Source organism: Lingula anatina, chromosome 8 (assembly GCF_051362555.1).
Source record: "Lingula anatina isolate TDL-2025a chromosome 8, LinAna3.0, whole genome shotgun sequence".
NCBI lineage: Eukaryota > Metazoa > Brachiopoda > Lingulata > Lingulida > Lingulidae > Lingula > Lingula anatina.
The window spans coordinates 8679827-8704948 of NC_141774.1; the positions used below are offsets into that span (position 1 = coordinate 8679827).

The 25122-nt window shown below is 37.2% G+C and overlaps 4 protein-coding genes and 1 long non-coding RNA gene across 7 annotated transcripts in view; 2 read left to right on the forward strand and 3 right to left on the reverse strand.

Moving 5' to 3' along the window:
- The window catches only part of LOC106166631 (dual specificity protein kinase CLK2), a 47424-nt gene extending 43606 nt beyond the window's left edge, over positions 1-3818 (forward strand). The window contains exon 14 of the mRNA XM_087018843.1: positions 870-3818. Coding sequence (XP_086874969.1) covers positions 870-1070 — 201 coding nt within the window. The 3' untranslated portion in view covers positions 1071-3818. The remainder of the gene's footprint in view (positions 1-869) is intronic.
- A 1139-nt stretch (positions 3819-4957) lies between these two features.
- On the forward strand, positions 4958-6589 carry LOC106166626 (uncharacterized). The gene is made up of 3 exons (XR_001238823.3): positions 4958-5099; positions 5295-5386; positions 5696-6589. It is a non-coding gene; the product is annotated as an uncharacterized LOC106166626 (long non-coding RNA).
- Positions 6585-7643, reverse strand: LOC106166622 (uncharacterized). The gene is made up of 3 exons (XM_013545261.3): positions 7521-7643; positions 7174-7303; positions 6585-6962 (listed from the first exon to the last, which is right to left on the reverse strand). Exons 1-3 carry the CDS (start codon positions 7563-7565, stop codon positions 6787-6789), a joined length of 351 nt encoding a protein of 116 aa, XP_013400715.1. The 5' UTR covers positions 7566-7643; the 3' UTR covers positions 6585-6786.
- A 2479-nt stretch (positions 7644-10122) lies between these two features.
- On the reverse strand, positions 10123-19461 carry LOC106179106 (equilibrative nucleobase transporter 1). The gene is made up of 8 exons (XM_086994124.1): positions 18712-19461; positions 17958-18004; positions 15347-15516; positions 14457-14985; positions 14081-14191; positions 13385-13553; positions 12951-13074; positions 10123-12452 (listed from the first exon to the last, which is right to left on the reverse strand). Exons 1-8 carry the CDS (start codon positions 19050-19052, stop codon positions 12303-12305), a joined length of 1641 nt encoding a protein of 546 aa, XP_086850250.1. The 5' UTR covers positions 19053-19461; the 3' UTR covers positions 10123-12302.
- Positions 19462-20369: 908 nt separating this feature from the next.
- Positions 20370-25122, reverse strand: part of LOC106166607 (adenylate cyclase type 3) — a 28456-nt gene continuing 23703 nt past the window's right edge. For all 3 annotated transcript variants that reach the window (XM_087019402.1, XM_087019403.1, XM_087019404.1), the window contains 6 exons: positions 24905-24986; positions 24254-24412; positions 23945-24091; positions 23341-23563; positions 22943-23067; positions 20370-22405 (listed from right to left, as the gene is read on the reverse strand). In XM_087019402.1, the coding sequence (XP_086875528.1) occupies positions 22220-22405; positions 22943-23067; positions 23341-23563; positions 23945-24091; positions 24254-24412; positions 24905-24986 (922 nt within the window). In that variant the 3' untranslated portion in view covers positions 20370-22219. The remainder of the gene's footprint in view (positions 22406-22942; positions 23068-23340; positions 23564-23944; positions 24092-24253; positions 24413-24904; positions 24987-25122) is intronic.

A 25122-nucleotide genomic window follows, 5' to 3' on the forward strand; every position in this document is an offset into this window, starting at 1 on the left:
CAACTAATGCATGCAGCCTTTATTTTTATGATAACTTAAGTCACCAGATAACCATACAATATTATGTGCTGTGAATAATAATCTGATGTGTTGGGTTTTGAGTGAGTTTTGGTCAAAGGTATAGGTTGTTTTGAGGTCCTTGAAGTTGTAAAATGTATATTTGTCCACATGGACATGTGTAAAAGGTGAGGTTAAAAACAGAAGTAGAACTATGAAAAAACTCTGTAGTGAATAAAGCACAAATCAAGAAGCTTTTAAGCAGAGTAGAGGAGATAATCCTCTCTTCCGTGTTCTGTAAAGCTTAGTCATGAGTGCTTTATCTGATTTAAGCCATGATTTGAACAGAAACAATAGGCCGCATCCTGCTTAATTCCTGGATTTGTGCATGTCATGACTGCTCAAAATAGATTGCGATGCAGCCTGTTGTTTCTACTCAAATTGTGTTAGAAACACATTTGTATAACATAAATAACATAGATAGGTCCTAAAGATTAAGACTGTGCATTACTAATGCAAGTCATACTACTGTGTGTCGTATTATTATCAAAATTAATAACTATACTGGGTTAAATAAATATTTTTGTCCTTCCTTGATTTATCCAAATGTATGGATGTAAACCTATCAGCTGCTTACTTTTCAAATTAGAAAGATAAGAGTCAGTGAAACTTTGCAATAAAATTAGTAATTGCATTACATTTTAGTAAGATATAATGTGAATTTTTTTTAAGGATGTTTTTGAAATATGTTTGGTTTTGATTAAAAAATATCAAAATTGGAGGATAGTAGATTTTACTCTTTTTGAAGCATTTCTCTGCCCCACGCCTAGAAAATGAACTACAGTAACGCCATCTGTTGGTTCTATTTCCAGCGCTACATGGTCTGCGACTCTGACGGGGACATGAACCTCTTCAATTTAATTGAACGCATGCTGGAATACGACCCATCGTCCAGAATCACACTCAAGGAGGCGCTGGAGCACCCGTTCTTTTCGACGCTTCCTGATTCTCAGAAGCTTCCAATGGAGTCAAAAAACGAGGATCGTGAGCGCTCACATAGTCTGAGTAGATAGCCGACCTTTGACCTCAGAAATTGTGTTAGGTGTGATATTGAGACAATTTGAGGGTCGCAGCAGATCATTGTCTTAGGAGAGAGAGATACAAAAATTGATACTTCAGATAAAATCTTTTTTTTTTTTTTTTTTTATGCTCAAAGTGGAACTTTTTTTTTCAATCTATAAACATCACAGCCCCTGCCAGTGCCAGTAAAGAATTCTACCACCCTCATTGTATACTCGAGTTCACATAAGAAACTTCACACTCATACTGTTGATCCACATATTTTCTGCCTCCTGGCTTTCAATTTCTGACACATGATTAATTTCACCCTCTGTCTTTTGGCATGTCTTCCTTGACTGTGTATTAATTATGACTATATCCATATTCCATTTTGTATTAAGTAACCAAAATAAAACAAAATAAATGTATAAAAATGACCTCTTGGATATATTGTCTCACATTTACTGCTGCCCTCTTTTGGTGCACAGTTTGGTGCTATTAGTTTTATGAAAAAACTTCACATGAAATGCATATATTAACCGTATTAAATGCATAAGGAAGACTAGTCAAACCCATTACTGTGATAGTAATATTTTAAGTATAATTTTAATTCAACAGTTGAGGGGTGTGGATTTTTCTCCAGTTTGCAGGCACTGGCAGGTAAAGATAGTATTTTAAAAAGAAAATTTGAAACCCAAAATTGGCATCAAAAAGATTGAACATGTTTTTCAATGTGTTAAAAAATTAATTTGAAAAAAATTTGGTTTCAGAACTCATAAAAACAAATTTATTCTGGCTTCTCCAAAATGTCAGTTTTATTTTTAGTTTATACTTTTGTAAAAAAAAATCTCCTTTTTTTGCGACCGAGATGAATAGACGAAAAAGTGACAACTACCAAAGGAAAAATGACAATAGCTATGCTACGAAACACCATGTCAGCGCTCACAGAAATCCTCATGTAACCATTGTAAATTAAAGTATTGGTGATAACTCATATAAACTATTATCATAATTATATTGAATTTTTGTAACCAGTTGAACGTTGTGTTGCTAGGAGACATGTATTAACAAACCAAGGGACACATTGCAATACGAGACGAGAGGAAACTTAAGAGGAGAAAAATATATATATATACATACACATATTCTACAGGCGCTGTATTTGTTTTACCTTTATCCTAAATTCAACAGCAGGCTATCACCCAAGGCAAATTCAGACCAGTTTTAAATTTAAACCTTATCGAGTGTTCAATGCATCACCATCTGCTGTGGTTGAATTATTCCATGGTACCTCTGAGTAAAATGGTCAAAAGTCTCTTCTGGGACAGTCTTTTGTTGAACATCTGAACAGAGGTCTATATCCATGGTATGGTGATGCACATCTCTGGTGGTGGTGGTGCTTTATGCCAGAGTAGGTTTAATTTGGAACTGGTGTGAGTCTACCCAGAGTTACCAGCAGACAGTTCTCAAAATGTGATCTTTTGTGCAACATCCTATGAACAGAAAGTTACTTAAAGGAGTCTGTCAAAATAATACAAAAAAACAGGCCACCTGTTGATGCATTTCCTTATCCCAGCCCCAGAAAATTAACTACACCAATGACATCTGTTGGCAGCTTTGCACACCAAAGCTGTATCTTATTGAATGAATTTGGTGTAGTTTTGGTGAGGAATTTTTTTTCCTTATAGATCTGTAAAAATATTGGACACCTTAACTGCATTTATAAGTAGTTCAGAATTATTTAAAAGGTGTGACATATCACTTCCCAACTCTTTAGTTCATTATTTGTATTGTCTGAATTAGAATTTTTTTAAGACGAAGAAAAATCACATAATCATTGTACTTTTCCCTAGACATGAGGAAAAGCAAAAATTGCTTACTTAGTTTTAAGATAGAATTTATGTTGAATGCTTTTCTCTAGTCTGAAAAAGAAACTGTGTATTGTTTTTTTTTTATGCACAGCTATGTGGTTATTGTAGTCAAGTGGACCTAAATGAAATGCTCCATTTATTATTAAATTAAGTAATTATATATTGAACAAACAATTATTTACTCCAAATAAAACTTAAATGATGTTCTTAGTAGTTTTAAAGGTCTAAAACTACAGCAGTGGCATGTATTCATAAAAAACAGTCCCATAATCTTCTTGTTTATAGAATGTACTGTAATGGAATTAAGTTATTATTTAAAGGTTGCAAGTTTTAGTCCATGTGTTTTCTGTATATAGTCTGTATTAGAGCAGTGCTGCCGTAGTCGAATATCGATCTAGGTTTGCTTCTTATGGAATGCAACTAGTGCTTTGAGATATTTTAAGCACCATTTAATATAAATCCTGTGAATAGAATGGTGCTAAAACCCACCAAGCTCACTTATAAAGCTATCATTATGTTGAATATGGCTGCTGGATTTTCCTTTTGTAGTTGTGGACAAGTTGTAGGTGGCGACACCAGTCATGTTTTCCATCACTGGTAGATGGCAGCACCAACTGGTGATCTACACTCTTTGTAGATGGCAGCACCACTACTGGTAGACTGAGACTACGTGTAGATGGCAGCACCAGCTTGGTTCACCCTTTCTGTAGATGGCAGTACCACCAGGCTGCTCCCACTATGTGTAGATGGCAGCACCAGTTGGTTGCTTTCACTATTTGTAGGTGGCAGCACCAGCTGGCCAATCCCACTGGTGGTAGCCCATCTAGTTTTGTACATGTGTATGTTGTGTTCCTAAAATGAATACAATAAATTTTATTTCATGAAAGTTAATCACATTTTTATGTTATTTCATAAAATTATTGAGTTAATTGCAGAATTATTTGTGAAGTTGTGCAAGTTCTGGCCTACAATAATCTTAACAGTCCTAGAGAGTTTAATGATCATATAAATTACTACTTCTTGTTACTTATATGACAAAGTCAACGTGTCATAGAATACTATAAATCTCTCCATCAAAAATGCTTTAAAAGTACAGCGTCAAATACTGGTCATGCATTTGACCTATTTATCTGTCTCACCAGTTCGTGAAAATACGCCGATTACTGCTGCATGTCCATTACTAATATGCATAAAATATGTCTGAAACTATGCAAATGGGAGTGGATGAAAAGAGGGTCATATATAGCACAGAAAAAAATCTGTTCAAATGCCATTTTTGGTAAATACTAGACGATAACTTTTGTGCTTTCTTCAAATTATATTATTTGAAACATATGGTGGTATTTGACCGAGTTTTTTGGCAATGATATGACTTGTCAACTCGTTTCAAATGTATCTCTAAATATTGAAAACGAAAAGCTCTTCGGTGTGATTTGGATACTCGTATAAGTGTGTTGTATAACATATAAAGTAAAATACAATCAAAATAATTATTCTTATACATATACAACGCACACGTACAATATATATCTTTCAAAAAAGCCTGATGGTAACGTACCCTCTACTAGGGCCACAGTTATTATTTTGTGGACATTTTTTGCTGAAGCACAGTGCAGAGAATAGCCATCTATTTAAAACAGAGACATATCTGTTAATATCTAATGAAAAATCTATCTGTGGCCCTGGTAGAGGGTAATGGTAACGTACGTTGTGGAGTGGGTGAATTCGAATCTTGTCTTCTCTAACACAATCCTGCGCCACCCTTTTTGTACGATTCTTTCTTTCAAGTTATATGGGATTGATTGCTAGGAACAGTCAGATCTTTTTATATAGCAAATATAATTGTTGATAAATTTTTGATGATGATTTCAAACAATAATGATTTCAAACAACCCAGTTCAGGGATGGGGGGTTCATTATGCCTTATCATGAAATCAAGGAGTTAACTCCTTGATGAAATAAAGACCAAATTCAAATAAACCGAAGCTTCCGCGCGAAAAGTGGGTTACCTGTATTGTGCCATTATGTAAATCAGGTGAGCATTTTGGTGAGCGGTGTTCAGATAGAACCAAGGTCAGTAGAAGATGGAGAGGAAAGAAACCTCATGCCACGTTGCATCGATTCCCACGCGTAAGAAGAAAATAAGGCGCTGAAAAACGACAGCAGTCTGTGGTAAGCACTGTATAGACGACGTAAAGACTACACAGCAGTTTTTTGTGGGCGATGTTTGCCCAAAATGTCGCATTTTGCACTTAAGGTATAATGAACACGGAGACATTTTACTGACCTGAACCATACTTTCTCTTAAAAGTCCAGAATCAGTTTAAATATTAGTTAATTAATTCATTTTTTTGTTATTTTTTTTAGAGGGAACGCATTTTCCAATAAAAAGTAAATGTCTACCTTCAGCTTTCCATTATCTACACGAGAGATCCGTCTTACACTAGGCAGGTATACATGTACGTATCCACACCTTTCATTACCATTCACATCTCAAAGTTATGTTTTGCCCATCCTTTTTATTCTTGAGAACATTGGTTTATCATTTTAAGTATCAAAATACACGATTGTTAAAATGGTTGTATACAGATTTCTCACCTTACACAAATGTTTCTCTGCCTAGATTAATGTATTATTTATAGTTGATCAACTTAGTTTGTTAATATAATGCCGTGTATTCTGAAATGGGTTGCTACATACGATTTTATATACTGTTTCTCAAACTGTAAGACATTTTTTTAAATGTAAATTTCTTTGTTTGATTTCAGTAACAGTTACCCACCTTTTATGATGAGACCAGAGGAGACTTGCATCAACGACATCAGATTCGTGTTGGACAGTGCCCGCACCCGTATCAAGCTAAAAAGATTGTTTCGTTTGTCGAAGTTGGTTTTCTCTTTTAAATTTGCAGGATCAATATTTAATATGGAATTGGTTGTTATATTCTGCACTGTATGAAAGGGAAATTTGTACGCTACTAGCATTTTATTCATGAAAGTCGTGATAAGAAAAGTAAAAATAAAAAACATTAGGTCTTTACTGAACGTCAACTCTGCATGCCCCTGGTTTACTGCTTAACACGTGCTATAAAGCCATGACAGTACACGTAGGATTGATCTTTGAAAAACAGCTTTAGTTGGAAAACCAGCCTAATTGTATTCTTTTTCTAAAAAATATGCAGTTTTTAAAAGAACTGTTAATTTTTCTCATATTGGCATTTTCAAATTGTGACTTTGAAGTCCTTTGCTAGTCACACTTCCTAAATATCCATGATATTTATAATGTATTATTAAAATTGATGGTGATTATGTTGTTAAGCATTATGCCAAATTGCATCAAAATTGATTAAAAAAAACTATCTTGTGTACTGCCACTACAAATGCTCTAAAAGGAAAACTGTGTTGCTTATTTTGTAGTTTTCAAAAATTACTAATATACAGCTCAAATTGGCAAACCAGCTTGGTTGCATTATTTTTCTTTTTTGTAGTGTGTACATTTGACAGCTTTGCCGCCTTGTTGATTTATTTATTTTGAAATTGTGCAACTTTTCATGAAAGTTAATTTTTCACATATCATTTTTAAGATTCAACTCTGAACTAGCTACATGTGCCTAACATCTGTGTTTCCTGTTGTGCATAAATAAAATTTGTAGTTGACTTTTCTGTTAAGCATAATGTTTTATTGCATCAAAATTAGCACAATAACCCTTGTTTATGCATCATTATCTGCTTTTTTCAGTCCATTTGACAGCTTTACTGCCTTGTTTATTTTTGATATTCTTATTGAAAATTGTCCAAAACAACAGTTCTGGTGGCAACTCTTTTCAGCTGGTAGTCGAATCTAGGAGTTTTTTTTCTGCTTAGCCATCAATTGGTCCTTCCTCACAGAAGGAATTCCCTGGCCTGATGGTGAACATTCTCTTGCTCTTGCCGTATGGGTAGTAATTGCAGACCAGACCAGGGGCACAGCCACAGTAGGCAATCCATTGTCTGTGACAGGAGGCCCCTTTTTGAATATAGGCCTCACATCTGCCCTCTGGAATATTATTATTATTATTATTATTATTCCTTTATCGATGTTCTGGCGTTGTGTTAGGGAACGTTCCCAGAACCCATTGTACCAGATGGATCGATCTAACTCTAAACTCTAAAACTAAACTTTTAGCGGACTTAACTTAGCCCAAGAACCTTAGAACTTTTGTGAAACAAGACCCTGAATGATACTACAAGTATTTTAAATACACCACCTCGTTTAGACAGGAAAGGCAGGTCAGGTAGAACCCTCTTGCTGACTATGTGGTATCTATACTCTGGTACACAGCATTCACCATCATTACAGTCATCATTGGTTTTGCAGTCACGAATAGTTACCGCACCCTACAAATGTATAACCGTATTTTTTTTTAGTCTGAACCCTTGACTATGCACCAATTTTTTTTTTTTTTTTTTTTTTTTTTTTTTTTTTTTTTTGTGAAATATATGACTTCATGCAAGTGATTTTCCTTGTATTCATTTATTTTATTTATTTATTTATTTATTTGTTTGTTTATTTATATGGTAAAAATAAATAAACGATATATATATATATACTCACAAAAGCAGCGGCTACTACAGCCAGAAAAAACAGCAACGTCTTCATCTTGCCTTGTGAACAGTCAATATGTTTTATTGCGTGACGTAGATTAAGATTTAGTTCAGTATTCAGTAAATAAGTGTATGTGGGCTGTGTGTCCTGAACAGGTGTCACTGGGATGGGTCTACGGTGAAAACTTGGGAATTCCGTCCCATAAAAATTATTTAATATTTAAAAATGTGCGAGTCCGACACGGCCATATTGGTAGAAAAAGTTTTCAAAATTTTGGAGGGGCCCGTTTTCAAGTTTGAATAAATTTTCAAAGTGAAAGAATTAACATCTGCAGGGAATCGTTTTCTGACAAAAAATTTGCAAGTTTTTATCGTATAATGTTTACGATACTGTGACCTGTTTTGGTTTTAAAGTAGGGAGATTGATGCCAGTGTATGCTAAATATAATATGTGTAAAGGTTTTAGAATACATAAATGGTTCAACTATTTGTTTTAATTTAGTACTGGCGTGGAAGATGCAACAACGTCAGCTTTATGGATTGTTTGACAGTATCCAGGTAGACAGATTTAGAAACGTAATTCATGTAAATATGACTTCAGTGGGTGACTTACCTACTAAGCGACATGCTTAGCTAATATCCCAATATAAAAAAATATCATCAGAATTTGATCTAGCATGTTTGAGAAAGTTTGATAGGAAATGACGGGAAATATATAGACATTATCCGAGCATAACAAGAAAAACTGTACATTGGAGTGAATGGACACAAATACCGGGAAATACTTTAAGAATTGCAGTAAATCTATTCTTTAAAAAACAAAATATTTTTAAAAGTTCTAGTATTTTCCAAAATTGGGTCAGGGAAATTCACAGCATTTCCCCCCACACTTTGTTTGACCATTTTCAGAAAATTTTTTAATATTTGTTTTTTTTATCTGACAAAATCATAGCATTTTTGTTTGTTTACTAAATCTTTAAATTTCCCGTTATTTCGGAACATTTTCTGCTGTTGCATATTTGATAAAATCACGTTATTTCTGACTATTTTGTATACTGATTTCAGATTATTATTGATTTTATGTTCTGGATAGTTCTTTGTCATCGTTACACATCGCACTTTTTAATTAAAAGGATAAGTCTTTTGATCAGCAATTTTCAAAATGCACAGAATCTCCGACTTGTTTTATTTTGTGTATTGAAGCTTGATTTATATTTTAGAATACGATGTTGTTGTGGAAATTGCTATTTATGTAGAGCAAAATGGAAATTTCGCTTAAAAAATTCGAGATATATTTATTTGTAATCTTTTGTTCAGTAATAAACGCATATATATATGTCTTTATTCAAAAAGTATGATTATTTTCTTCAGTTCGACTCGATCCTTGGAGCTTCTGCTTCCATCCCATTTGGTTTCCTGCCTTCCGTCTTACCTACTGAGCTATCCGCTCAGCTCGTTTTAGTCCCTTTGCAAGGTCCTCTTGTGTCAATTCAAAGTTCTTATTTGAATTTTTTTTGCAAAAGGTAATTTGCTGGGACCTAGAACCGCCAGGATTCGAACCCACGACTTTCTGTCTCGGAGGCAAGCGTGCTATCCACTCCCCTAAGTGTTCCCACCCACCCTCCTCTGGTAGACTTTCTTCTTATACTAACCAAATGGAAAATTCTACAAGTCCCCCTGCTCAAGCATTCGGTAATTTCAAAGTACCCAAGCCAGGAATCGAACCTCGGCTTTATTTCCACTGTACCATTCAACCGTCATTAAAAAAAAACACGAAAATATCTTGCATATATTTGAAAAAGTTTTATTAACAAGTCGACAAATTCCCATTCTTATCTTTAATCATTTTTAAAGTATCAACTTGTAAAACTACATTTTACAAATCTTTCAACCAAAAAACATTGTGAATGTTTCAATATGTAAATCTGTGAGACAAATGTATATTTCATTAGATAAATAAACTGTCAGTTAAACTACCCGTGTTGTTTGATCTTATAATATTAAACAAAGAACTTTAGAAAAGGCAACAAAACCAACGACGGATCCAGTACCCCATGCATCTACCCACAAAAAAAAACTCCGACTCGCAAAATCAAATGTAAACGATATTCTGAATTGCCCAACATTTTTTAATTTGGCCCCCATTAAAACTTTCCTGGATTCGGCGTTGTTTTTGCCTCTTTGCATGCATAAGATATAACGAAATGGTTTCAGTATAAGTGCAGCGGTAAAGTACAACTGGCAAAATGAAATGAATTATAAACGTTACAATAACATGGAGAACCTATTTTTAAAGATTCTCTTAGAAAACCACGTCACGAGTACAGTGATCAAATCTTGGTACAGTCGATGAACAGGCCATGGTATTACTTACAACCTCAACTTTTTTTCAACTGCAAAATCTAGTAACAAAAGTTGTGCGATTCCCTGAACAAAAAGCGTTCTCAGTCGCAAGAAAAATATTTCTGAACCTGCTTGGTGATAATAATGGAATTTGCTGGTGAGAGAAAACTGTCAAAGAACAGCGTAAATTGAAAAATAAGATAATGTTCAATCCCGTGAATAGTCCGTTCATCTTCATGGAGTACCAGGATTTCAGCAACAAACTCGTGTCAAAAATGTCAGTTTTATTTGACTAGAAAACATGTCATATTTTGTATTCTACGAACACGCTTTTCAGGTAAATAGGTACCATTAACCTTACATATTAAATGTTTCTTTAGTTATTCGGCCTGAGATTACAATCCACATAAAAATGAGACGGATAATAAACGGTAAATAGTAACATTTCTATTTCATACATTATTGTACACTTAATTTGGCAAAAAAAAAGCTTATCAAGTTCGATACAGTTTCGCAAATGTAGACTAAAATTTATGAGACCAGTACACTTCATATGCATCACTTGTAAAACAAAATAGTCAATTATGTTCTGTATAATGACAATTTATACAACAAGCTAGCAAGTTTTTTTTAAATTCGTGATGTCATTTCCATAAAAACAAAACACGAAAAACTTATCTTGGCAGAGCGTGGCAACGTGGCATTGAAAGTAGACTTGGTTCCCATGCATGGATCGATCCATCTGGATCGGTCTAACTCCCTGGGGAGTCTCACTAAATTGCTATCAACTAACCGCCTTGGATCATTCCACAGTATTTTGTTATCCTTCTTTCTTTATCCGCATATCCTGCGTAAAATCGTACCTCTCTTGCTAAATCTGTCAAAGGAGTTTAAATTGTTGTGTAACATGAGGTGCTGCATCAACTGGAAGGTGACGCAAGCCTGAAGCCAAATGTCACATAGGGTACTAAATACTGGGGAATGGTCAAAGCCAAAATATGTTCTCCAAAATGGAACACACATAGGCTACCATCAAAAACGTAACATTGAATATCATAAAACGTTTTACTGAACCAAATAAAACTAAAATATTTGTATACTTCGTACCCAGACCGCCTGGCATCCACTCCCTGGTCACTGAAGACTGAAGAAGTGATTATTCTTTATTGGTGGAAGGTTCCATAAGATACATGGGGGAGGAGGTGGGATGAAGTAAGCGCCTTTTCTTTTCAACACTCAACATAATTTGACTAGTGAAACATGATATTAAAATTAGCAAATATAAAAATGAATAAGAAATGACTAGTGGAACCTGATATTACATAAAGCCAATATGGATAAGATTTCAAAATATGCTAAACGCTAACAAACCCCAGACCTTATCCCCCCCCCAAATGATATGACACTATGTAGGTCACTGGCTCTCCTAATATGGTCCACTACTCGCTTTCATCTGAACAGTGTTTGTTCATTTTTTAACTAGATCGTACACTAACGCCACCTGGAGGAGAAAAGAACTGAGCATCTCTGTTGCAATCCATAACTCAGTGTATTGCTGTAGATAAATAGTGTAAGACGAATGCAATGGCCACACAATTACCTAATAATGAGTAATTTACATTGTTTTGACTGCATAATGCCACATGACTTTGATGCATGAAATTCACTCATATTAATATGGTGTATCCCCCCTCAAAAATGTACCCAATTTGAATGAATTAAAGGCACTTTGCGTTAACATGTAGGGCATTTTAGATAACATTTTGTACATATACTCCTCTGCGTCCTTATCGGTTTATACTCCATTACCCTTGGGGCTGTTCCATACGTGATTTCCCGGTGGATGCTGTCCTTGTGTTAATAGTGTGACATTGTACTGGGATTGGCACATAGGGTTGGAAAAACTGTTTTTGAAGTGATTCTGGTCCATGGAAGGCCCAATATAGACCCCCCCCCCCCAAAAAAAAAAAAAAAAAAAAAAATTCCCTTGGCAAATATCGCTTTCTTCTAAAATCCGAAATGGTCGCCGCTGAACGAGGTGGCCGGGTCACCTTAATGCCCATATCTTGGTAACCGAGTGCCAAAGAAACTTGTTTTAAGTTCCAGTTCCTAACGAGTTAGATATTGTCAATCATTTGCATACAACACCATAACAAGGTCGGGTGGGGTGAGGTCCGGAGCATTCCATATCTTCACGAAATGGAATGAACCGTTTTGGAAATTGCTGATGCAGGAACTAATGATAGCCCGTTCAAATACCCGTATGATAACTTAAAAGCGCCGCTTGGCGATACTTTTGAGAAGTAACCAAACTCTCTCGCAAAAGTATCTGGTACCTCTTTCGTTCCCGTTGAAAATACCAAAAATGGCGAGAGAACGGAGAAAAGTAACGCGATTAAATGAAAGCGTTCTGGAGATTAACAATGCACGTGGCGGAATGTTTTAAATTTCAAGCATGCGCGTCACTAGTCTCCTCTGTGAGTTTCATTTGAATGGCGTCATCTTCGCAAGCCTCTTTCTCGGTTTTGACCTTAACCTTTGCCACATAGACTGGCAGTCCGAACGTAAGACAGGATACTCCAACCAACAGCAAACTAAACTGAAAAACAGAATAGCAAACAGCGTTCTAAATGTACAGTAGGGGTTAAGATAGGAAACTTTAATTACATGTTTTTAAAGGTTTTTTTTTATTTTGTAAAGATGAAAGGTTTTAATGAGAATGGAACTTAAACTCTACTGGTATAATATGGTACTGGTACTAGTAGCTCGTACCGTATGCTGGAAGCTTACATCGCACTAGGACTCGCTGTTCGCGCAACTGGGTCACAAAAATGTTCCTTAAAATGTATCACAAACTTTACATTTCTAATAAACTTGGGAGTGAGTAGTTAAGAAAAAAGAGGGAGAGAGAACATTCCAATGCTGAAAAAAGCAAACGATAGATCGCATTAGATTGCGCATGGGTCGACGGCTGCAGATGGCTTTATTGAACCGGAAACACGACAGTGACTGACAGAGTTAGAAAGAAAGAGAGAAACAAACTAACTTACAAAAGGCTTCAATAAGCTGGAAAAATTGAACATTAATTCATACTTACGTAGAGAGGATCGCTGTGAAGTTTGTGTTTATACCAATGGAAAAGTGGGTATTGAAGCCCACCAAATACCGCCATCAAAGCCCGCTGAACAGTGTAGATCTTACCAAAATGTGCGATTGGAAATCTGAAACAAAATGGTTGAAGTTTTCAAACTGTATTTATGGTATATTATCCTATACAAAACTGTTAAAAAGAACGATCTATGAACCCAAATCTTGACTTTAACCCAAATGTCTATTTTACTAACAATTTTTCACCGGTTTCTATTTTCAATTCAAGAATGACCAAAAATTAGAAAAATAACTCAAAAGCGGATTTATAGACAACAATTTTCGTATTTTACCATACAGACCATAATTTCCAGATATTGATATTTTTAATGTGCTGCTGGTATACGATTTCCGATTATGAGAGGGTTCAAGAAGCTCACTTACGCGTATGCGACGAATGCCGTTTGGATTCCGAACACTCCCGATCTGAGCACACAGTGGGACACCATGGCTACGAACTGTACCTCAAGGTTTGGTACAGCGCACAGTATCCAAACTATCAACCCCGACACACTGCCGATGAGAAAGGAGGGGATATACGTCTTTGGGTCAGCTAGAGGATAAAAATGAATATTTTGAGATACAGATTGTGAAGAAACAGCTATATTATTATTATTATTATTATATCGGGAGATCAGAAAAGGCAGAAGAGAGAGAGAGAGGGAGAGAGAAAGAGAAAGAGAGAGAAGGTGTGTGTGTGTGTGTGTGTGTGTGTGTGTGCAAGATTTAGATAAAAGAGAGGCGGCCTGGGGGAGGAGGCATACCGTGTGTGGCTCCTATCCTCTGCTGTTTGCCATCCGTGAAATAAGAAAAGTCGATCGAGAGAGAGAGAGAGAGGGAGAGAGAAGCCACACTCACAGCCGAAGTTGATCTGCGGACTAACAGATCCATGGACCAAATATGCCTGAACCATTTGAAAGCTTAATCCCCGCGGGGAATATATTCATTGGGGAATATGCGGCAAGCTTTCAAGTGGGTCGGCCATATTTGATCCGCGAATCAACTTGTTCTGATGCGCCCAGAGAGCATGTGTGTGTGTGTGTGTGTGTGGAGATAGAGAGACCAGGGTAAGGGACGTACCGTGTGTGGCATCCGCCCTCTGCTGTCTGTCTACTAAATACCCCAAAATTGCGGAGGCGGGCATACTGACCACCAGCTGTACGTACCCTACCACGTCCGTATACAGACTCACTAAAAAGAAAAAAAGGTGAAAAATAATTTTAAAATTTTTAAAAACTGCGGAGTACAAATGCCTACGGCAGTTGAAAACACTAGACGTACATTTTAGATATACTGTACCATGTTAGGTAGCGCGATACCGAGAATAATCAAGTTAATTATAGTTATCGTGTAATTAAATGTTAATTAAAACAAAACCATTCATATTCAGACTTCTTTTTATCCGGTTATATTTCTGACACTAGAGGCTTACATTTGCTTTAAAATAATATCATACCTTGTTGAATGTCCTTGTTGGACCGGAAGTCTATAATGGCATTGAAACTGCCAAAGTAAAGTGTCACCAATAAAATATTGCCAGCAAACCACAGCTCTGACCACCAAAACAAGGGTTCTTTTAAGATTGACAGGAAAGATGTCGTGTTTCCGGTCACGTGTGACGTGGCAGTGACGTCACCACCTTCTTTTAAGTCGCCATCTTCTTTTACGTCACCACCTTTTATATTTCTATCCTGTTGGACTTTTTCATCGGAGTTTTGTGATGGGGCGTTAATGAGATTGGTTGTGGTGTCCTCTGTATCAGCGTGATCGTTTTCTTTCACATGCGGTTCCGACCGCTCATAGAAACATTTGCACACGGCAAACGTGCACGTGTGTAATCTGGAGTCACTTTGTGATTGGATGTCCTTCTTGTGGTCGTAATGTCTCGGGGGGAGAAAGAAAGTTGTTGGAACAGCGATGAGGAACGTGACTGCAGCAAAGCAGATCAAGGAAGAACGGTAGTGAATCCCACCGTCATAGGCAAGCTGTAAACAAAGAAATATCAAGTTTTATAATGAGTTTTTAATAAATTTCATTTTATTTCAATTTTGTTATATATTAACGGGATAACGGCTGTTCATTTTGACGTGAAATGTGCAACTAAACGAACATTCCTGAGGTTAACGACAATTTTCCCATGCTTCCCAATAGTCAAAATTCCATTCAACATTTAAAGTAAGTCAATTGCTTATTTATTTCAGTGTCTGCTTTTTATTTCAATAATCATTGCAAGGGATAGGCCTACTGAAATTTTATGGAATACGCCACATAAGAATTTATCCTTATCATCATCCTCATTATTATTATTATTATTATTATTATTATTATTATTATTATAAAACCTACCTTCACCAGTAACAAGCTAAAAGCGCTCATACTGGCCGCTCCGTTGAGATAGGAGCGCAGCGTCGTCTTTCTGGTGGGGAATAGCAGGGGCATGGTGATGTCAGTGGAGAGTAACATGGACCCCCCTAGATAGTGGAAGGACGCCCCTGGAAACAGCAACCATTCTGCTCCTGAAAGATAAAACAGTGGTGGTTACGAAAATAATACAACGTGGCATTGACTCTAGAACAGTTTCATTAGCTATGTTATTGTAATAGACTTGTGAAGATCCTTTTGTCTATAGCTACTTACATTTGTCTGGTCTTACCAGCCAATATTTCGTATGCTTGCAGTCATATTTTTACAATCAGTGTCATATTTACAAAAACTTGTTAAAAGACCCCTTCATGTCTTTATTTATAAAATATTTTACTTCTATACATGTATGTAAAAAAAATGCTACCAGTTGTATACTTTTTACTATATACATGAATGTATGCAAAGTCGGTTACTAAGTACTATCTGTGAACATTTAGACCCCATTCCCAGAGATTTGATCGATCCAAACTAGATCGACCTAACTCCCTGGGGGGTTCACGCTAAATAGCTGTCAGCCGAGCGGGCACGAAAGTTAATTACCCCCTTACAGCTTGTAGTAGGCGGGACGGACGTTTAAGCCGGATTATCTGACAGTAATCTAGTGAGACTCCCCACAGGGATAGATCGATCTAAATGTCTGGGAATACGCCCTTAGTTTAAAAGAAACCTACAATGTCCGTGATGGGATACTTAAATGAAACCTTGCAGCTGTTTTATTACAAGAAAAAAATGGTTATTTTTAAATAATAACCTTTAAGTTTCTGTAATGTTGGTAATTAACATTCATGGAGTGAGTCAAGATCCACGGTTGTTATGTAAAATTGGAAGGCATGTTGTCATAATGTGCGATACTTAAACAGCGGCATGTACATGTAGGCCTACCTCGTTCCCATACCTAGGTCGATCTAGCAGGCTCGACCCATCTCCGAGGGGTTTCTCGCTAAATTACCTTCATCTTAAGCGGCTCTGATGTCTGGCATACCAACTGAAGCTGTTAGGGGGTAATTAACTATCGTTTAGCAGCTTCAGTAGGCGTGCCAGACATCTGAGCCGCTTTATCTGAAACCAATTTAGCGAGAAACTCCTCGGAGATGGGACCATCCTGTTAGATCCATCTAGGTATGGAAATGGGGTTTAACAGAAACAGGGAGAACGCCGTAAGTAATTGAATAGGGAAGAGAGAAATGTAGAGAAAGAAACTGAAGGGGGATGACTACAGAATACCAAAGACCATAATTGTCGTGTGGTTTCTACCTCACCTAGAAACTAATGTGGAGATTATAATACCATCGTCACAGAATAATGGAGTAGGCAGGTTAATTTATATATATTAATTCCATGAATTTTTACTCGATCAATGTGCCCATATGAAACTTAAATTCTTTGAGAATTCAACTATCTTCTCAAAACGATCTTGTGTCGGGTAAAATATACGGTTAAGTTAGCAAGTAGGGCAAATTTTAAATCAAACCCTGTAGGCCCTATACAGTTACATGTACACCCGTTTAATAACAAAATAAAAAAAATAAAATGGGCATTTTTCAATGATACCTTTTTTATCAGACACCTCCACATTATCCTGAACTGAAGTAGCCCATATTTGATCTTTCAGCAGAAGTTCAGACTAAACTAAGGTCTAAGTTTCACAAAAAACTTAAGTCAGGTTCCCTGGCTAGCATCTTTGTTACCATTTTTACAGGGTCACATGCACATATCGTACCCCATAAGAAACAGTGTTACAACACTCTCATGGGCATCCTAGTCAACTAAGCCAGGGAAAGGACTTAAGTTTTTGTGAAACTGGGGCCAGGCGATCCCTGGTGCGTTGGAGTGTCTTGATTAACCTAAATTGAATTAGACCGAATTTGGCCTTATAGCTAGTTAGTATAGTTTATTGCCGAATCAACTTGACATAGGCATATAACCATAAAAAGTATAACATTTGTGTTAGGTGGAGGTGGCAACCACTGTTGACATATTGGAGTACCTAAAAAAGTGGTGGATGGACAGACTTATATATCTTTAAAAAAAAATTGCAGTGTGACTTTTCTTTATAAGGCTAGTATTATATAGTAATTATATAGTATACCAATAAACAAATATTGTTGGATCAACTCAAAAACTTATAGTGTCCTCTCTAAGCTTAGAGGCAGCACACAGGAATCTAGCTAAATTTCTTAGGTCAGTAACATTATGTGTACTTAATAACTGTACTAGTTTGAAAGTAGATGGCCTTCGCCAGTAATACTGTTTGATATAAACTCTTCTAAAGTCAGAGTACAATTTACATATCAAAATAAAATGATACTCATCTTCCACAACATTATCATTTGAGCAATACTGACAAATTCTTTGGTTACGAGGGATATTACTATATCTACCCTTCTCTATTCTTAAAGAATGGGATGAAGTTCTAAATTTACAAATTAATTGTCTATATCTATATGTTAAATTAAACGTTAAGAGTAAACTTCAGTGTAAATCTCTTTGATAAAACAGGCGCCACCTGGTGTGTTGGAGTGTCTTGTCTTACCTGGTTCTGCCATGGCCATCAGTAATGCCCCGCCCACGGTTAATGTTCTACAAAAACGAACAAGACAAAGGTCAGATATTACTTTGTGTAGGTATGTTAGTCATCCAGGCGTACTTTTTATGAATAATTAAGTTTTTTAATCTATTGCTGGACTTAAAATTTAGTCTAATTGACGACGTTGCGTCTCCTCTAGAAGACTGGTTGAACGTTTCCTGCTGGGAAACGGAGCGTTGCCATTTTGACCAAATGCAAATCCAGTAATATATTTTTTAAAAATTTAACTCAAATTTTATATCAAAGTGCAAATATGTACTTTTGTGTGCTACATGTGTCTTATATCCAAATATACATAATAGTACATACATGCGTACACAAAAAAGCAATGCGCAAAACACAAAAAACAGCAATATTTATGCATTTTTGTTTGCAATTTACATATTTACATACATATTTTTTTTTCAAATACATCAGGTAAAGATTCAAGTTTCCCCTTAACAAAATCACAGAAATTGTTTCTATAATATCAGGTCCATAGCCAGCACTTCCAAAGAGTGGGTGGGTGGGGGTTGGGGGTGTCTGTTTCTGAAAAAATTCGTGTATCTCAATTTTTTAGCAAGATTAGATCTTCTCCCATTCGAACCCCCCGACCTCCCACTCCCCCCCCCCCCCACCCCCCCCCACCCCCCCCCCCCCCACCCCCGACCTCCCACTCCCACCCGAACCGGCTACGGGTCTGAATATTGATATGACTTACGTACTAATACCCCGGGCACACACAAATCCGAAATGATCATAGATGTACCCAAGCAGCGGCATGGCAACCTGAAGTAGCACCGTCACTGTGAAGACTAGATTCAACATCTCCTCTTGCTCGCGACACTCGTGGGAAACACGTGTTTCAAAATCCTCTTGGGTCGACCTGTTGAAATCCGCGGACGCGTTCGTGCAGAGATGAGAGTAGAAATGAGCGTCCCTGAACACGTACACCAAAGACTGCCAGCCAATGACGCTAACACTGTAGATGCTGACTTCCAAGGAAACCAGAGTAGCTGCTAGGATTTTGTATAAGCGTGAATACTCGTACGTCGAGGTCATCTTGTGACTAAAGCTATATTCAAGTATGTACTCCTAATGCGAAGGTCTGCGTGAAAGTAAGGTATAAAATTCCCAAATCTGACGTATATTTCACACAAATATGCAACCCAAAATGAACCCACGGTCGCAGGCCTTTGTTCATGTATTACCCATCATGAGTTATGAAAATCCATGATTAAGTACTATATAGATCGTGGCATTCCCTCTCTTCCGGCTTTAACATCAACTTCAGCTCATTCTGCGTTAATTCTTGCACCGTGTGTATAATGGTCGTACAGCAGACTTAATCTAGGCGTCGCACGTTCCTTACTGCGAACGATTATCTTTAAAAAGAACCTTAAAATAGAGCAGCCGCGTGTTTTGCCTGCTCACAAAAGGAATGAGCTGTGAGAAATTGGGTCAATATGAAGGCTTGTCCAATTACGCGCGTCATAATGGACAAATGCGGGTAAATATAGAAGTAAATACAACACAGGTAGTATGAACTAACGGCTGTGTCCAAGGTATTGATTGGGCGTGCTGCTGGCGTACAGGTGTGCCGTGTCTACCACTTTATGGAGTATTCGTCTTTTCACGGTATTATAATCAGGGGCGGATCAAGTATTATTTGAAAGGGTGGGGGGTTCTTGGCTTGAGACCCGGTGCCCGCTTAAGGGCCCCGAAAATTTTCGTTATTTTAGAGGACGAACGGTGCCATTTGGTACTGTTTAGAAGAATGATTCAGCTAGTCAAAATTCTTATTGCAAGAGGTGACCATTGGTGTAATTTTTTTTTCAGAAATCGAAGGGGGCCTCTGACCCCCCCCCCCTCTAAACCCGCCACTGATAATAATTTATTCTATATTTGTTTGCTGATCCTTTGAGTGTGTTTGACAGTGTACGTTATTATAGAAATACCCCAGTGGCGGATTTAGGGGGGTCGGGGGGGGGGGTCCCACCCCCCTTCGGTTTCTGAAAAATTATTTTGAATTAAGAATTTTGACTACCTAAATCGCCAAAACTGCTGACAATCAATTTACAATCTATAGCACGGTTTTTGAGTTCCACGTTTATTAAATATGAGTTACTTTCCTACATGTACCATATAGAGATAAAACCTGGCGAATTTCAATCACGACGGCAAAAGTGCAAATTAGGACATGGAAAATGGGTTTACAGTCATTTTAACCAGGGAATTATATCCGATATTATTCCCTGTTTTAACGGATCCGTACTAGGGACATAACCGAATCAGTTATTGCAAAGAAAGCCAAATTTCTGCTGTTAAAGTTCTATTCCTCACTGGGTTACCTTATAAACCCATTTTTTACTCGGATAGACCTAACATCCGCAGTAACATGTTCTGTAACATATGACAAAAGTGAATGAATATAATGAAAACTTATAAATCTTTATTTACATTTTAATATTTATAACACAACCTTTTGAAAACTGAACCGCAAACAGTGCATGTACGAGTACATGTATATATACATGTACGTATGACTACAAACAAATAAACAACACCGTTTGAATAAACGCGCAAAAATATATTTTCTTAAACTGTGCATTGTAAAACGAGCATTTGCTTAACTTAAGGCAGAAGCCCCTGATTTAACAGAAGCCCTCTAATACCCTTCATACGAAAGTAGCAGCCCTCTGAGTTTACTGAGTTGCAACTAACATGTTGCAAGATTGATGCACTGTCGTTTTTTGCTGTTTGGAATCCATTAGCAAATTATAAGGCCTGATGCAAATTTGCAGCGACTTTGCAGCAACTCTGCTGCTATACTTCTGCAAACTACAAATCCCTCTTGCAAACATGCAGCAAATTTGCAATATGGCTGTAAATTAGCAGCAATAACTTTTTTCTTGGGAACTCCCGCAAACTTATTGCTGCACACTTTTAGTTTGCGGCAATATTGCTGGAATATTGCTGCAAACTTCTCATTTTGCTAAGGGATGCCCCAGCTTCAATAGAAGCCCGTTTTGCAAGAGACCAGCTCCAAAAAACCCTAATTTCAACAGAAGTGGGGAACACGATCATATGAAATACGACAATTTTTAAAAGCTGGCGTTCGTGTGCTCTGCACTATATAGTTTGACTTAAATATATAGTGACATTTTCATAGTTACACTTTCACTTTACGAATTTATGGTATATACCTCTAAGAAAAAATTAAACACAATGAGCCGAATTGAGGGCAAATACCCTAAATATCTGAAGACCAATGTCCTTGAATTTAAAAAAAAACAAGATACAGTGTACAGCTACAGTGCACGTATGCTACACATATGCTATAAGAAGACTTTAACCATACGGCCTTTGTCAATATACGTTGGAATGTAAAAATCACAACAAATCCACTAACAAACACGTTAACGGTTCGAATTTAGTTCCATCATTTATGAGTGCTTAAAGTTCTCCACAGCTGGCACTCAAATACTGTTTCAAAGAAATCCGACATTGGTTGTAAAAATTACTATGAAAACGAGACTTCTGTGTGGATAGTGACATTATGCTTAGTATCACGTTACCGTTGTTAGAAGACGAGTCTGAAAAATGTTCGCTAAATAATTAATATATAACATGCAAAATATCTTTTTTGTCTCTTTGGCATTTACAAATATCACACAATATCAAAATATTTACATTCAAGTTATCACATATATGCTTATATCTTTAAAAAAACTGTGGTCCGAGAAGCAAGTTACTACAGTGTACTCTCAAAGTGGACCGATCCAGTTAAAGTGTACCGCTAGCTGTGAAAAGGGTCTTAGTGTATCTTATCTGCGTCAGACATGACTTCGCTCTGTACATTTAGATGCAGATTCCCAATAAGCCCTCCAACTGCCACAATGAAAGTTTAACTAGCGGCTGTTTGTACACGAGATCCTCTGTCAATTTTGAACCAACATAAGACAAAGTTAATGACTGGTTCGCCTCGAAGACAACACTAAGGCCGCATTTAAAACAGCGGACTAACTAGTCCATGGATCAAATATGGCGACCCACTTAAAAAGCTTGCCGCCTTATCCCGAAATAGAATAGATTCCCCGCGGGGGTTATGCAACAACCAGTCAGGTGGGTCGGCCATATTTAATCGGCGGACTATTTAGCGTGCAGTTGTGAATGCATCCTAAGACCTCTACGGTTATCTTTCTCTTATAGTCTCCTTAAAACATGTGTTATAATGGCGGAAGAGCATCAGCTTTCCCGTTCATCGTTCCCGAATCTAAAGCCGACGTCAGGTCAGTCTGTTTGCCCTCCATGAAGAAGGTGAGCAGTTCGCCCTTCCCTTTCACTTTCACCATGCCGCGTTTTTGGAACGTGAAACCAAATTCCTTGAGGATGAGCATCGTGTCTTCTGTCACCTGTGAAAGATATGAAAAATGGTTTTATTTAAGAGTATCAAAACTAATTCTCAAGAATAGTGAAAGCTTTTTATTAGCTGAATATCATAGCCTTTTTTTACTATGGTGTGACGTACACTGTAGAATATTCATAAGATTTTTAATGGCGAAAACTGAAAAAGTGCTGCCCCCTGTCTGTAGATATTGGTACATTTTACCTCCCCATCCCTGCTGAGATCACCGTCTCTGCGTCTGATGCAGACAATCTCTTTCACCTCATGATTGTGGTTGTTATCGAGAAGCAATTACACAGTCTCATCTATCGCAATCAAGTGCTTCATTACATTCAGGGACCAGTTTTACAAAATACACAGTACCTTTTAAGATCAAAACTACTTTCGCCATTTGTGTTTGACTGGAAAAGGGTATTTGCAAGGGATATCCTTTGACGAAAACTGGTCGTGATGTGAATTGGTCGTGCAAAACGTCAATTTGATTATTCTGTGTGCAAGTTAATTCAGTTTTAAACGTGTCTGTACTCTGTATGAACTCACTCACCTGAATGCGCCCAACTTGTCCCGTGGAGTCCATACGGCTGGCCACGTTCACAGTGTTTCCCCAGATATCAAAGTGAGGCTTCTTCGCTCCTATTACACCGGCGACTATGGGGCCGTGATGTATCCCTACGAGAGAAAAATTAAACCAGTCATAAACATAATTGCAATTTAAGTCACAAATACATTAATATTTTCATTATATCCGTGTTTCATATTTCAGCTGTTTTACTCATTAATAGCAAAGATTAGTTTAACACCAAGGAAAAACAGAATTAAATACAAAAAATTGAAGACGATTACGCTTTTTGCTGAAGAAATATCAACGACGATCACACCATAGATATAACATTCTTTTGAGAAACATCGACCCTGACCAATAAGACCTTTGACCTCCCTTACCTATCCGAAGTTTGAAGTTATTAAAGGACTGTTGATTTATGGTATCCAGCGCCTCCTTCATTGCAAACGCGAAGTCAGCAAGCGCCGCCAGGTGGCCCCAGATCTCCTTGACGGAAGTCCCCTTCGTGTGAGATTTTGCGTGATTTATACCACTTGCCGCCATATATGTGGAACCGACAGTCTTTATCTTGATAATATCTGAGAAACGTGGCTCGTTCAAGAGCTGTAATAAAAATCAAGTGTTTTACGATGATGTTTAAGGTTTTTATGTTCTCTTGTTTTTATTGCACCTCCTAGTTTAAGGATTTGCTTTTTAATTGTGAATCTGAACGAAATATAGGTTTAGCCTATATAAAATGATGTACGGAATAACCTAAAGTATATGGTCCATGATTGCTGTACAAGTGTGGCTACCAATACCATTTAATGAAGTTTTTTATATATTATCATGATCAGTTATGTACCTCTTATGTGTATTCGCCAAAACGTTGAATATAACTAAAAGTCTTTTACCCATACGTGTCCCTTGTTCATAAAAAGGAGCTAAATAAATGGCCCAATTTCAAAAGTTTAACACTCGTTGTGAAGCCATAACGTACTGTACCTCATCATAATCTGAAATAATCTCATTAAGGAAACGAAAGCACTCTAGCCCGTTGTTATTAACGGCGTCCTCCGAATAGAAGTCGTTGAAGTTGGGGCACGCTGCAAATATCACAGCTGTGTGTTCATACGCCTGACTATATAGTTCCTGAAAAAAGTAAGATTACTTCATATGACGACGTTATCTGCTACTTATCATGCTTTTGGATTCTTTGTAAAACACGCCTTTCAGCTAGGATTTTAGCCGACTAACCTAAGAATAAGTTTCGATTTAAACTCCTTTATAAAAAAAGGACCAATGCTCACGTACCCCGTCGCTTCTCTTATTTCCAAGAAACTCGACTGCCACGTGCGCAGGAAGAATGTTGTACACTAGGGTCTCGTTTTTCTCGCGGAGGACTGTCACCATCTCCTTTTGTTCTTCTGCCTCTTGTTTCCATAGATACAGCTTCCTGGACATTTGATCCGCCTGGAGCAATGGTAAAATAAAGAGTAGGCCTATATCATCGTCAAAATAAATGGAATTCATCATCGATCAAACGTGTTACTGAAAAGCTTCATAATAGTCGTCGTATTCATTTCGGTAAAACGCTATACTCAACATGCTTCTTTGTCTAAAAGAAGACGCGACAGAGGGAGTACAATTAAAGTGGAGAGCATTTCTATACAGGCCTGTAGCCAGCAATTTCAAAGGGGGGTTCTTTTTTCTGAAAAAGTGGACCTTTTACAATATAATCCCCATGCACCTAGGTCAAATTTTACCCAGAGTGGACCTTTTTCCACCAAAATGGGGGTATCTTTCGAACCCCCCCCCCCCTACGGGCCTGCTTTATATAGGATAATAAAAATCTGCATCCAAACACAACTATGAAAAGATATAATTATTCCAGTCCTCACTGTTTATCTGACACGACAACTGCTCCATTTGTGCTGTCTTAAGCTATGATGTAATAGCACTTACCGAGCGAGAAAGAAACGCTGCTGTCAAGGCAACGGCTCCTATTGTTGCAACCATCAGATATTTTGTTGGCATCAACACACCGCTGTAACAAGAGGAAATATTATTTTCAACTTCATTTCTTGTTTTGTCAGAATGAAATTTTATTAAAAACTTTTTTCGTTTTAATTAAAGCATTTAATCATTTTTCAAGGAACTGGAAATGACAGGGGCAGGCAAAT

Coding starts and splice junctions, on each gene's coding strand:
- LOC106166622 (XM_013545261.3), bottom strand. CDS start 7,565: ATGAAGACGTTGCTGTTTTTTCTGGCTGTAGTAGCCGCTGCTTTT. Junction 7,304..7,520: donor CTGTAGTAGCCGCTGCTTTT/GTGAGTATATAT, acceptor ATACATTTGTAG/GGTGCGGTAACTATTCGTGA. Junction 6,963..7,173: donor GCCTTTCCTGTCTAAACGAG/GTGGTGTATTTA, acceptor ATAATATTCCAG/AGGGCAGATGTGAGGCCTAT.
- LOC106179106 (XM_086994124.1), bottom strand. CDS start 19,052: ATGACCTCGACGTACGAGTATTCACGCTTATACAAAATCCTAGCAGCT. Junction 15,517..17,957: donor GATGGCCATGGCAGAACCAG/GTAAGACAAGAC, acceptor TTTATCTTTCAG/GAGCAGAATGGTTGCTGTTT. Junction 14,986..15,346: donor TTAGCTTGTTACTGGTGAAG/GTAGGTTTTATA, acceptor CTTTGTTTACAG/CTTGCCTATGACGGTGGGAT.